General features: G+C 40.5%; 1 protein-coding gene across 1 annotated transcript in view; it reads right to left on the bottom strand.

Annotated features, from left to right (window-relative positions):
- Positions 1 to 12,686, bottom strand: part of LOC113138316 (GDNF family receptor alpha-2-like) — a 43,778-nt gene extending 31,092 nt beyond the window's left edge. The window contains exons 1-3 of the mRNA XM_026320629.2: positions 12,036 to 12,686; positions 10,262 to 10,618; positions 78 to 158 (exon numbers count right to left, since the gene is read on the bottom strand). Coding sequence (XP_026176414.1) covers positions 78 to 158; positions 10,262 to 10,618; positions 12,036 to 12,087 — 490 coding nt within the window. The 5' untranslated portion in view covers positions 12,088 to 12,686. The remainder of the gene's footprint in view (positions 1 to 77; positions 159 to 10,261; positions 10,619 to 12,035) is intronic.
- Between the last annotated feature and the right edge of the window lie 1,344 nt (positions 12,687 to 14,030).

Here is a 14,030-nt window from a genome sequence, read left to right as displayed (position 1 = left end):
AAAACCTTCCCTAGAACAAACATTCACATCATATTACAAATTTCAGAGAGTTCAGTCAAAGATCAGATCTGTGATACCTGAAGAGATGGAGGCCAAGCGGAACGCGTCATGGTGTGGTGCTAAAGGTTCATAGGGAGATGAGTCATCCATGTCTCCACCTGAAACAACAGACAGGATGACAAAGACTCATTATCACCTGCTCTCCACTTCACATTCCCGGCAGAGCACATGAGCAAACAGGAGTATGCCATCACAACTAAACTGAACACATATGTAGAAATGCATTTTTTTTTCAATAACCTTAAAGTCAAAACACACAAAAAGAGACCTTTAGTTTAAAATTCCTTCTTTACATATAGAAATTAGATGTAAAATAGAAAATGTTACAGTATAATGTAACTTTATAGTGTGATAATGCCACTTCCCAGTATTGGAGGATAATTATTTTTTACATATGGAAAACAAGATGTTCATCCTGGTCAAATCACTTTCTTTTGGAGAGAATTATTTGTTGCTGCTGAGGTTTGATTTGGGGGAGCAGTCGAATAACTAAAGCACAAGCAATTTATCTTCCCTGCTAACATTGTGTTGCCAGTAAAAAAAAGAAAATAAAAATAAAAAAAAAAAATCAAATTAGCACTCAACTGACAGAGTCTCTCCCATGTGCCTGCTTCTCTGTAGGCCCTAATCCCACATTTAAAATTCATAGCCATTCGCTGCGATTGAGACAAACCCTCCAGTGTGTAATAGCTTTGCATTCTGATCCCAACAGAAACACAGTAAGGGTGTTGTGGGGGAGGCTCAAAGGCCTGCTGCTACAAATGAGAAAATCTGAAACCTGTTGGTATTAGATGTGCTGGCTGGACAGCCAATTCAGTACATTCAATCGATAGATATAGTATATTTTGTTTATCAACGTCGTCCTCAGATGCTTTCAGAAAAGATCATTCAAGGTGATAAAATGTTGTCTTAGAGCTACTCTGATAGTAGGTAAGGCTACTGTGCTGTGTCTGTGTGCCTGTGCTTACCAATACCTAGACTGCAGTGTTATTTATGTCTCCTGTGAATACATTTAATCATCAAATAAAAGTCAGAAGAAAAGCCACGGAGTTATGTTGTGATACTTCACTAAATGTGGAATGAATGTGATACAAATTAAATTCATGCATTTAAACTGGGAAAAAAAAAAGGTTGTCAACCAACAACTCTGCAGCAGTGTGCAAAGGCCTGCAAGACGTCAGCAATTACAGGAGAGGATCCACTCATGACAAGGTGAACAAAGACCTGACAGAAAACTATGACCACATTGTGCTGCTGATCCAGTAGCACTGCGATCAAGTCTGGTCTGGCAAAGTCACCAAATAGGATAAGAACAGTGGACAAGAGATAGTAAGAACTGCAGAAAAAAAAAATATTGGTGCTCCACTACTGACTCTCTAAGACTTGTACACCTGAATAGCCAGGAAATTTGTCACAAACCTCTCACATCCTGGACAAAACCTTTTCCAACGTCTCCACCCTGGCAGCCACTACAGAGCTCTGTATGCCAGAACAGCCAGACAGGCCATCAGTTTCTTTCCATGTCATCACACCAATTAACAGCTGACCAGTCATAATCACTATGTCTCAGCCGCTCTACAGCATGCTGCACATACCATTTCATTACTACATTCCCACACATGAAACTGTCTTTGGCTGCCACATACTTCTACTTGCATCTTAAGTGCATCTTATATAAACCTTGTAATCTCCTCTGTATATTGTGCTACTGTACTGTACATTGAGCCATACCTGTGACTGAAGGCAAAGTCCTTGCAACACTTGCCCAATAAAGCTGACTGTGACTCTAAAACTGATTTTAAAAAAGCAGCCTATACACTAGTACACAGTGAAAAGGAATGACTAACTTAGGAAATGAACTAATGGGAATTATGGACGGGAATGGAAACCAACCTCAGACTGACTGATGTAATGCACACCTGCAGAGTCATTGGTTTATGTATTGTTCCACATCTGCCTTCTCCATTAATACTGACAGTCATAACAAGACGAAGCAGCTCAAATGGCCATTCACTGAGCACACATACAGTAGCTATTGACATCTGGCACAGTGAAGCGTTGTATGTGTGTTTGACAAGGAGAAAAAAAAGCAGTAGAGAGTCAGCCTGGCGACACAAAGGAGAGAAAAGAAAAGGCAGACAAAGACAGAAAATTGGAGGAGAAGAAAGGAGTAACACACAGAGGACATCAGAGAGATTTAGAGAAAATTGCCTAAATCCTTCAGGTTTTCAGTGTATTGTCTGTTTTTAAAGATATGCATGCATAGGATTTTTTGAAAGTTTTGTTGGCCTTTGTTTGTCATATGTTGGTCTTTACATTTCTGATAAAAGAAAAGGAAGTGAGAGGCTGCCAGCCTTGAGATCCCTCCCTACAGTATGTCTAATTACAGCAATTATATTTTAAAGCTATGGTGCTTTAGAAGCCTTTCAAGAGTTCAAGACACTCGCACAGCAAACAACCACCTTAAACCTCTCTCCATGTCATTGTTGTGCAGCAACCACAAACGTGTATTTCAGAAAAGGAAAATATTCCACAAAGAGTGATGCTTTTTCCAGTTCAGCAAGAACAATTGAAGAATGCCATGACTTTTGCCAACAGCAAAATGCCTTGTTGTGAGGTCCCTTACCATTTTGTTCAGGCAGCTTCTTGCAGTGTAGGGAAACTTCAGTGCACAGTCAGCCAGGAACCAAACAGTGTTAGGGCACATTAAACTTCATAAGTGCAAATGTACAGTGTGTATTGTGGTGATCCCGTAAAACAGTAATGTCAACCCACAACCCCCCCTGTAGTTAATGAATTTTAAAAGCCATGCTGAATCATAAAATTGCAAAACACACTATAATCACACCCACCCTTAGGATGTGAAATACCCCACAGCAGGAGGCTTTGTTGTACTACTCTAAAAAACTGCTCTTTGACAGTCACCCTGGACCCAATTATGCATTCATCAAGCAATAGAAAATTCTTCCCAGCTGTTTAGTGATAAGATGTTTTGAGCCACAGGGCAACAAGTTATCGGTGTAATTAAACCTCCGTTTGACTTCATTTGCTGACAGTATGAAGCATGACCACCACGGCTCAGACCTTTCCTTAGTTACAGCATGAGAGGAACACCTCCCTTTTGCCACATACTGTTTTATGAAGCTGTTAGATTCCATTTCTTATCCTTTTAATATTCATCATCAATGAAACTAAAACCCTGAGTTGATGGAAACAGTCCTATGGATTTGTAGTGACATTCTTAGTGAACTGCTTATGGCTGGAAGAAAAGTCAATTTTAATAACTGTCACTTTGTTGATGTTTTTTATTTATTTATTAATTTATTTAAAAAAAAAGGTGCCTATACTGATTGTGCTCTGGTTTAATAACGATTTCAAATTTTCCCTTTTATTGCTGGAGGCAAGTTTGAAAGAGACCATATACTCTGGTTACAAATAATATAATACTTCTTATTCAAATAATACCAGTGTATTCTAACACTACTCCTGTTCTTATATTAATAACATACAGAGAAACTTTAGCACAGCCTGAGCAGCCTGGAGCACAGCCGGAGGTCTTCTGCAGAGTCCCGCTGGTTGTTGCACGAACTCGGCTGTTAACAAAAGGTGACCTGAGCCTGTCAAAGCTCTCAGTCTGCAAAGCATTATCCTTTGAATCACCTCTCAAAGCACACTTGTATTCTACAGAACTGTATTAGAGGAAACAGTGGAATATGGGAACTCATGTTTTTACTGCAGTTAAAATGCATTCCTTTCAACTCCCTCCCATAATATGCTAATTAAAAAAAAAAAGATTTTGTGATACCACAAACGCATCTTTCTTCAAATTGTGCTTAACACAACTCAAGTTGAAGCACAAATTCAATTAACGGCTTAGCTTTTGAAGAGATATTGACATTTTAAACTCAATTTCAAACCATACAAATAGAATATTGGATTAGCTCAGAATAATATTTCAAGTCACAATTCCAATACAGTGTAGGGTGGTGGGCAAACACGGCTGAGAAAATGAGTGCTGAAATTTTCATCCTTCCCTTTGGCTATGCGAGTGTAATGTTAATATGAATTGTTACACACTCGCTTACCTAAATCAGCATTTTAATACCTGGTGTCAGGTACTAAATGTTGAATACGGTGTAAATCCTGCAAAAGTTTCAATAAAAACTGCTATCATCTTTATGGCATAGCAACATATTGGAGAGAACATTAAAAACAGGCAGCAGCAATGCAGTCCAATATATCAGCCTCTCCTCATCGTTTTATATTCTATTTCAATATGAATGAACAGAAAAAAAAACATTGTTTTGAGTGTTGCAAGGTTACAACAGCTTAAACAGCCAATAATAAGAAACGTAGTAAATATTTACGGTAAACATGAATAGTACAGCTCTATAAATAGTACCCTATTAGTAACTGAGAGAAGGCAACCCATTTAGTTACTCCTTCTCTATAAAATGTGTTTGACTGCTATTTGTGCATCAAATTCCTCCATATGCTAAAAAAAACAAAACAAAACTTGGTTGTCTTATTAAAAAAGCAGCTATTTCGATTAATGATGCAGAGAGCAAAAGAGAGAGTGGCAGACAGAAAAGAGAAAGTAAGGAAGGCAGCCATGCTATGATGACAGCCGCCGGGCCTGGTAGTTGACTTCTGCAATGCACATTCATTCAGCAACCTTTCTGCCAAGAATGAGTTTTAATGCCCACATCATGACAGTATTCACTGAGCAGAATGGCCTGTCAGTCACTCGGCCCTCTGATCGAGAGCCTGAGAACTCACTTTGCTATAAAAGGCTAATCTAAACCCCACTACCTGGCCCACATTTCAGCCGCGCTGTCACTCTATACCAGCCTCATAGTGAATAGGAGTCATCTCAGGCAGTTCACCTTAAAGTATAGAAAATCATTAGACAGATTCATGAGTACAAACAGCGCCTGTTTTGTCACTGATCCTTTTCATATTTTGGAGTGAAAGATGACAGGAGAGAAGGGGGGATGAAAAGGACAGGGAGGGGAAAGCTCTCAAAGAAATTATTGATCACATCCTGAAGCTATTGACAGGTCTCTTCCTCTGATGATGAAATAGCCACCTAGTAAGTGTCGTCTGGTCCTTCGGTGAAGGGAGTGAGAAAGCAGAGGGAACATATTCAGCATGCAGGAGCCTGCTGCACTGCTCCCCTGACATGCAGGGCAGGCTGGAAAAATGTTCTGCTTATGACAGTGGATGGCAAAGGTAATGGCCAGTGACTGCTACCATTGCTCATAGTAATGATGGTTTCACTGAGGAATACTGTGTACCTCTGTAACCCCCCCCCCTTTTCTGTATTTTCCCCCCTTGATGCTCTCATTCGTCCTCCCACTTTTTTATTCTTTGGTTTTCGCTGCCTCTCTTTTTAAGTGTTCTTCCTTCTGTCTTCGTTCTTCCTCTCTCCATTCTCCTCTTCAGTACATAAGTCTCCCACTGTACAGTTCAGGTAACGTGGTATTACCATGATGCGGCTACATATTCTGAGGATGACCTTTGCAACATTGACTTTTCATGAAAATGGAGAAAAGAAATAACTCCACAAATTCTCTTATCATTTCCTGCAAAGATACAGTCTTCTCTCACAATGAGCTGGAACAGACTAGTGTGGAGCACACATCGGAGTTTGCCTTTCGCTCTATAAAGAGAAAGGTGGCTTGACTAATCAAACAGCTCAGAAAGGTCCTCACAAAATATCTTCGATCTCTTCTTTTGAGACACAGGCTGTGGTTTCATAGCCAAGGTTATAAAATAACATATGTTGGATGTGTAAAACTTATCGTTTAAATTATCTCTACTCTAACGCTATAAGACCATATCCACATGATGCCTGGGGCAAAATTGGAACAAAACCACAGCAACCTATATAATATCCATGTGTGCAGCAGCAAGTGTTTCTTTCTTAGTAATTACTTCTTTTATAGATTCAAACTGCTAGGCCTCATTGCCTCACACTGACAAAGGCCCGCTCAGAACAGAAACCGCCTATTAACCATCAAGGACGACTGAGTTGACGCATTGAATTCAGCTGCTATTTTGTGTCAGAAAACACAATTAACAGGTCACAATTAGCAATATTACTAATGGCTCAAAGTCTGGCATTGTGACATCCTCTTTAAAAACAGGGCAAACCAGGCAGTGCATGGCTCAAGGGCAGGCAAAGGAAAACACTCAATAGCCAAAATCAGCTTCAGCTTTCTCTACACAGGCACAATGGCTAAGCCTAGATAAGAACATGTTTATAAATGTACAATTCTCAAAAACGTAGGTGCCATCACCTGCTGAAATGCTGGTATTTTGGGACACATCAAGCAACATTGTGCAAATTGTCAACCCAGGAACACCTTTCAGAGGTTCAGGCCACTCATTGGACTTGTGCAAGTGGAGACATTCATCCTCTTCCTGAGTGTCTGGGTCTTGCTTACTATTATCAAAGCAATTTTCAACTACAGCTCACAGACACAGGTCAGAGTGCAGCTTAAGGGCCTTTCCCCCAGTGCATTTTATGGGGAGTCTGGTTTTGACTTGGCTAAAGGCTGAATGATTAATTCCTCAGTATCAGGGTGGACTTCTGTTTTCTTTCATATAGGAATGACATTTTCAGTTATCAGATTAAAGCAGCAAAGCAGAAAGAGACGTAAGCGGGGTTTAAGATGATTTAGATTAGATTTAAGCTGTTATGTGCACTATATTTACCAGTGGGGGGGAAGTAAGACTTTCACTCTAGTACTGTACTTAAGTACAATTCTGAACTGCAGGACTTGTACTTTCAACAGAGTATTTCTACACTGTAGTACTGCTGTTTTGCAAGATAAGAGTACTTCATCCACCACTGATATTAACTTACTCTGAAATTCACAGCACTGCCTGCTGGCTGCAGACATCAGCCATTACGCCTACTGTAGTAGCATCACACCACGTGAGTGTACAGCATCTGGGAACAGGTGATGGTGATGCTTGGGTGTTGGTGTTCTGCATTAGCAATGATCAACACGCATCTCACATACAAAGTGAAATCACATATTCCCATTTGTTCTTCATTTCCCTGAACCACTGTTTTATGACACTGTTAATGCAACCTGGTCTAAATACAACCACAGTGTTAGAGAGCAATTTTAATTGCATTTCCACTTTTAAAATCTATTGTAGACATTACAACAAACACAAACACAACCATCTTTTCAATTTGTTGTGTGGTTTTCTATATTGAAATGCAAAATTCAAGTAATATTCATTAGTTTTGACCTATTTGTCTGGTCACATATCAAAGGAGAAAGAAAAAAGCAACTGGTGTTTTTTGGAAAAACAGACTTCTAACTGCTGCACTATCTTATGGCAATATCACAACCATTTTGTTGAATGTGACAAATCTCGGTCGAAGAAACAGTGTCGACATAATGAATTTAAAGATTTTTTGACTGTCATAATCAATTTGAATCAATTTCTGCATTTTCTTCACATCGCTTAAAGTATATGATCTAGAAGATAAAAGAAAATCTTCCATATAAAACAGGCAAAATTGGGCACATTTGAAAAGCAATCTCTTCATATCAGAGTGCAAACCTCTGTTGTTGTGGAAGTAATCGTTCAGTCAAACATGAAAAATGCATGCTCAGATTACTACAAAGTCTCCATTCCAACCATAATCCTGCATAAATATATTACATGTATTTATCTTGCATTTGATTTCCTATTTCTTTGTTGTGCACATTTTGGAAAGCATACTTTGAAAAGATCATACGTTATCATACTCGAAAGATAGACAGCTCTTCCTTACTCAAGAAGGCAACCACAAAATCATCAACATCAAGGAAAGACAGGTCTTTATTATGTAGTATAATAGTGGATGTGGTCCTAAAAAAGCCCAAATGTATGGTTCATAAACCTAGAACAGTAAAATCGTTACAGTGACAAAAAAACACATAAAGCCTTTTATCTCCTGAAGTTATTAAATTTAAGACGTGATTTTTTTTTTCCCAGTTTACAGTAATTCTCCACCCCAGGTCTACATGATTATTCATGTACAAATTTATTTGAAATCTTTGTAACGTTCACTTTGATTTGTATTTGAAATCAAGATTATACGCACTAAGGCAGTGAGTTAACCTTGCCTGAGGCAGTGGAGTATCTATATGCTATTTGTTTAAGGCTGGTCTGGGAGCAGGACACTGTTTGAGTCCCACTCTGGTCACCACTAACGTTAACCTACAGGCCAACTTCCTGCTCCTGAGCAAGAAGGGACATAAGAAATATATACTAGCCATAGGCTGCAGCAAAGACACTGTGAATTTTTGTCCCCAGGTCATCAACGAGCGCATTTCATAAAAAGCTCATATGCCTTTAACAGCCCCTGCCCTGCCCTAGCTGTCTCTTTCAACTTTTTCCTATGTTCCTATGTTTTATTATATTTCTCCATCACACATTGTTGTGCCCGTCATCTCTCTGTGTTAGCATACGTGGAATAAAACTTTCCAAGCTACATTTCTATAACTGTGCTAAAAAGTTCCTGCTTTGTCCTTAAAGTAGTTGAGCACCATTTTGAGAGGGTCTGCAGGGATTCATCCATTTATGTTTCTTTGCAGAGATGGATGTTGTACACAGATTGTTTCCAGTTAACAAAAGCCTGCTTGACTGCACAATGAATCGTGATTAGATTAAAGCTGCACTGTAAAACTGAGTTTTATCTCAGAGGGCGACACTGCCAAAACCGTACACTGCTGAAAAGTTTTTTTGGACAGAGACACAAACTCTGTGAAGGGCATGCTGCAGGCACAGGGGGTCTCTATCCTTGACAGCCAGACAATTTTGCAAGATATATTCAAGTGAAGCTATTTGTTAGGTAAATCAGGAGAGAATAAGAAAGCAGCAAAGAGAATGGAAAGACCATTACAAAGGAGAAAGAGTTATAAAAATTGAGAAAGACAAGAAGGGAGACAGAAGGCCTGGGGAGAATCTATGTCATTACATTTCCCTTGAACCCATGTCAGGGACCCTCTGCTGCCATCAGTCTGATGAAGTGTAGCTGGTGCTATGAGCAGTCAGCCTGGCGAATCACTTCACGGATCACAACACAAAAGCCCAGAATGCTCAAAGCTCACAGACATTGCAGTGTGTCCACCATTACCCCCACGTGTCAAAACAGCTGAGTACACGATGTCCATGTTTACGTGGCGTGACACTTGACATCAGTCACAGAGATTCTGTCCATGTGTATAAGCATGGAGAAATGTCAGTCTCAGGTTAAGATCCCCCTTTAGCCCAAGTCCCCAGGCCACAGCATCTCCAGCAGCTCTGATTCAGTGAGATTTGTCTTAATATGAAAGACTCTGCTTTTTACCCTTAAGGATGGACCAAGAGTAACGTCAGTCCAGGAGGCTGCTGTACTCTCTCTAAATGTACAAACCAGGAGGTTTCCAAATTATAAGAAGAGTGCTATTTTATGTCTTGCGTAAGTGGACGCATAAGGGCCACTGAGCTACACAATTGTAAACTAATTACATGGTAATATGGAACACTTTAGGTGAAAACCAATAAGTCTACCTAATCCCATTACAGCTCCATTACCTTAGAGAGGGTGAGGAAGGTAGGAAGGCATATATTTTTCAACAGGGGCTTCTAGTTATCACTATAAGAGGGCATCTGGGAATAGGGCATCAACAAAGGGTGTGGTGTTGTCTTTGCCCGGAAAATACACTGGTACTTGAGATCGGAAGATTCATGTAAAATAAATGTTGTAACGCTGAAGAAAGCGTGACCTCATACCCATTAATATCAGGGCTGTGCTGCACATCTATAGCTATAGGGATTATTGCAGCAATGAACATGCATCTTGTTGTACAGACGTCTGGTTGTACATGACCATGAAGCTCGTGTAGAGCTCCGCAATACATATTCAGACATAATATCCATCTGAATGTGCATTGCAGTACATAATGTAACCTGAAATCACGGCAAAATACAGAAGAAAATGGACACTAAGGACCCATATCATTCACAATAATCTGGCAGATAAAATATTGAAAAAAGTGCTAATTTCACACAAATACATTTGGTATTGCATAGTTTTACGAAACTGTAAAATGCATCACTTAAAGAGGTGTTATTATTGCCACACAATTAACCATGATGTGAAATGAATTTTGTAAGACAGCGAATTGTACAACCATCTGCCTCCTACCTTCTGTGAGTCCCATGTGGATTGTCCAGTAGTTTTGCAGACACTGCAGCTCCTTCTTCATGCCCCTCTTGCAGCGGCAGTCATACAGAGGACTATCCAGCAGCACTTCTATGGCAGCCTGGCACTCCCTGTTGTGGTCCAGCATGGCTTCCTTCTCCTTGCCCACAAGGCACTGGCGCATCACCCGGTACCGAGAACTGCAGTAAGTGTTCTGGTTGCACATGTCACTTGCCTGGATGCAGTCCACCCATCCTGAATGAGTTCTGGGCACAGACCCATTACCAGGAGTTTCTGGAGCACTGGTGGCCAAGGATGCAGACAAAGCTGAGGAGCCATCCCAGGAACCTGCTGCCTCATCTAGGTGGGGACAGGGAAACATAGGTGGGGGTAACAATAGGAGGAGGACTAAGAAACTGTAAATTAATATCAAAAGCCTGGGGGACCACTAGAGACGTTGGGCCCCATGAAACAATGCCATATCAGGCCCCTGGCATAATGTTGTATGGATGTTTTATGGGTACCTGTAAGTCCTGGGTCTTTGGAACAGTCTCATCTTTGTCCCCCTTTGTACTGCCCATGTATGTTTGAGAGGTTTTGTGTTTGTGTTTGTGTTTGTGTGTGTGTGTGTGTGTGTGTGTGTGTGTGCAAACATATATCAGAAACCTGTGACATGTCCACACACACAAAACCACATTCTTCATGGTCCACATTAGCCTCATAGTCTACGTCTGTGCACGAGATCCTGTTATGTCTCATTCACATGTATTGACTTACATTCGGTGATTTACCTGTGCTTACCTGCACTCACTTCAGTACATCTAACGCCTCCAAAAACTAGACTGCACCTTTCAGATCCTCATTAAATCTAATCACCGCCTGGTCTCTGCCTAAAGAACACGAAATCATTTCATATCAAACGAGCATCTAATTAAGAATTACACTTAATTGACGTTTGGGTAACCAGAAAATTGGTTTATGCTAAGAAAACAGTGATCCTAGAGCAGACTCAGGTGTTGCCGTCTGAAGGGAGTCAGGAATCAAACGCACAGACCAAAGTACAGATCTGGTGAAATGACAAGAGAGACCCCTTGTGGTGATCTTGGGCGCTGAGCTCGGAGGAGACGTGGGTGCTGCATCAGTATCAGAGCAACGGGCAAGAAAAGAGTAACATGAAGTTCAGTGTCAAATTATTTTAATCCTCAAGATGATTTTAAAAGATACACAGGCCGATTAATGGCAACAGTGCCGATCATAAACATGACGATGATAATGATGATGATGATGATGATGATGATTATGATTTTTCCTCTCATATTCAACCAAATATAAGTATGTAACTGAAAAGACATGTTCCCTTTCCAGAATAAAAGCCCCATTGTTCTGTTACAGTGACGAGCTCTTTATTTCTGCTATGGAACATGTGGTTGTTTGACTGAGCCAAATATGTAAGTGATTCACTCGCATAGACCAAGTTCTGTTCGGAGCTATGGGTCACAGCTAAACACAATCTGATCCTAAACACAATCTGATCAAATCCTCCGAGTACACGGACGCCCATCAGCATTTCACTGCATATTAGAAGAAGAACAGAAAAAGCAGAATAACCTTGTGAGCCAAAAAAACAAAAAACAAAAAACTGAGTCTTAAAAAAGTGGACATGTATCAGGAGATGCTCTCTGCCAATAATTAGCGATGTCAAAATGGGTTTCTATGACCCACAATATTTACAATTAGCATACAAGTGTACATCATGTTACCGTGTTTGACTTCTCACCTAGGAGCAGAAGAAAGATGTGGACGCACATCCACACTATGGCAGACTTCATATTGGTCTCAGCGGCAAGAAAGAGGAGTTGGGATCCAATTAGACTGATATTTCCACCTTGTGAAAGGTTAATCCCCCTCTCCGGATCCCTGACCCAGGCGTAGACTAACTGTAAAAAATCAATATCCTCATTCAACTCCGAAATAAAGACGCACTTCCCGAAAAAAAAAACCTCGGCTCCGAATAATAATCCACAATTATTTTTTTTAAACAACAGACTAACCACGGACACAGACAAATCCCCTGTTATTGAAAAAACAAAAATCAATTGCCAGTCAGTCACTCAGTCAATCCATGAAAGCAGTTTCTTTGGGTCCGTCTGCGCTGCGTTCATACCGACAAACTACAGAGATTTGAGCTCTCCGCATTATAAGGGCTCAGATTGTCAGACTGGCTGCTCCAATTGCCCCTTGGAGACAATTTCACCCTAAAATATTTCGCAAATTGGAATAAAATAATCTGTCAGCTATGCCAATGTCTTTAACAAGGTAGAGGAACTCATCTGAAAGTGCAGCGAAACGCTGAGTGGATTTTCTTTCCCCCTCTCTCCACCACTGGCTCCCTCAAAAAGCTGCGCGCTCCTCTGGAGGGAGTGAACGCTTGTTTTGCACTGACTGCATGCGTGTCGAGGCACCACAGCACTTTATAAAGTGGAGTTTGTGTGAGCCAACAGAGGGCGCTGCCGGTGAGGGCTCTCATCGGAAAACGTGGTACTCGATCACACGTAGGCCCAATAATAAATGCTACCCCGCAGAGATCACCACGATTCCTTTAATTTCCCTGCAGGGATCTGTGCAAAGACGCACCTGTGGTTCTCAGCAGTGTAACTAGCGACTTCACTTGGCCTGTGTGGTATTTGTTATCTCCTGCTGTATTGCTGTAATGCTTTTTTTCTGTAGGAGCTTATACGTTTTGTAAAGCAATGTGTGTGATTCATGTGTAATGTCCTTATTATATGAGTACCATCTCTTTCATAAGGGAGTCTTTAAACCCATTCAGCTGTATGAATGTGGGTGCAACAACTGCAACTCCTCAACATGAGAAATAACAAGTGTCTTGGCTACACACATTAACTGCAAGAGATATCCGGCCAAACCCCAAATAATGAATCTTTTATTTAAGTATTTAGCTGTTCATTTTTTACTCACATCAGCACGTCATTTTCACAAGCCACAAAAATTTGCAGATGATTTTTTAAAGACAGGCCTCAAAGGTGGCCTCAGAAATGATGAAAAATGTCATCATTCATTTCAGCAATATCCCAACACTCCAACATAACGTCTGCGTTTCCTCCGACTCAAAGAAAGGTTTAAAAACCGAGCACAATGTCACATATTATATTTGTGCTCAGAGGAAATAAGCCTACAACCCACAGAATGTGCCATTTTTCAAAGTGGCTTCACATTAAACAAAATGACTTTGTTTTGCATCATCGCTTAAATAGTGCCCAGAATGTCATAAATCTTTACAAATCTTGAAAACAAAGTCTCTATTTAGAGGCTCTGACAGTGACAAACTGCAAGGCCACTGGCTCATAATGATGTTTGACTGTCAGCCCAGGCTTCCATCCAAGAGGGAAAAGAGCTTGGCGTTATAATGGCAAAATCAGCCTCATTCTGCCCATATTGGCCCAGGCTCATTCTCATCTCCCTCCAGAGTTTGAAGTCTCTGTCATTATGAGGACACTGTAAAGCATCATCCACTACCACGAATGCATCTGTCCTGCAGTGTGGCAGTGACTAATAGACCCCAGTCATTGATTGTTTTTTTTTTTCTTTTTTTTTTTAATAGAAGTGCATATTTCAACACAGAACTGCCACCTTTTGCCTTGTGAGCAAGTATTTCCAGTAGCAGACCAATATTTTTATTTTATTTTAGGAGGTAAAGATGGCTTTGAGTTATATTTACATTGATAGTTTTTCACTGAAGCAAGCTGCAGAAACT

This window comes from Mastacembelus armatus, chromosome 9 (assembly GCF_900324485.2).
Source record: "Mastacembelus armatus chromosome 9, fMasArm1.2, whole genome shotgun sequence".
NCBI lineage: Eukaryota > Metazoa > Chordata > Actinopteri > Synbranchiformes > Mastacembelidae > Mastacembelus > Mastacembelus armatus.
Note: the sequence above shows the minus strand (reverse complement) of the source record. Positions and strands in the feature narration are given on the sequence as shown.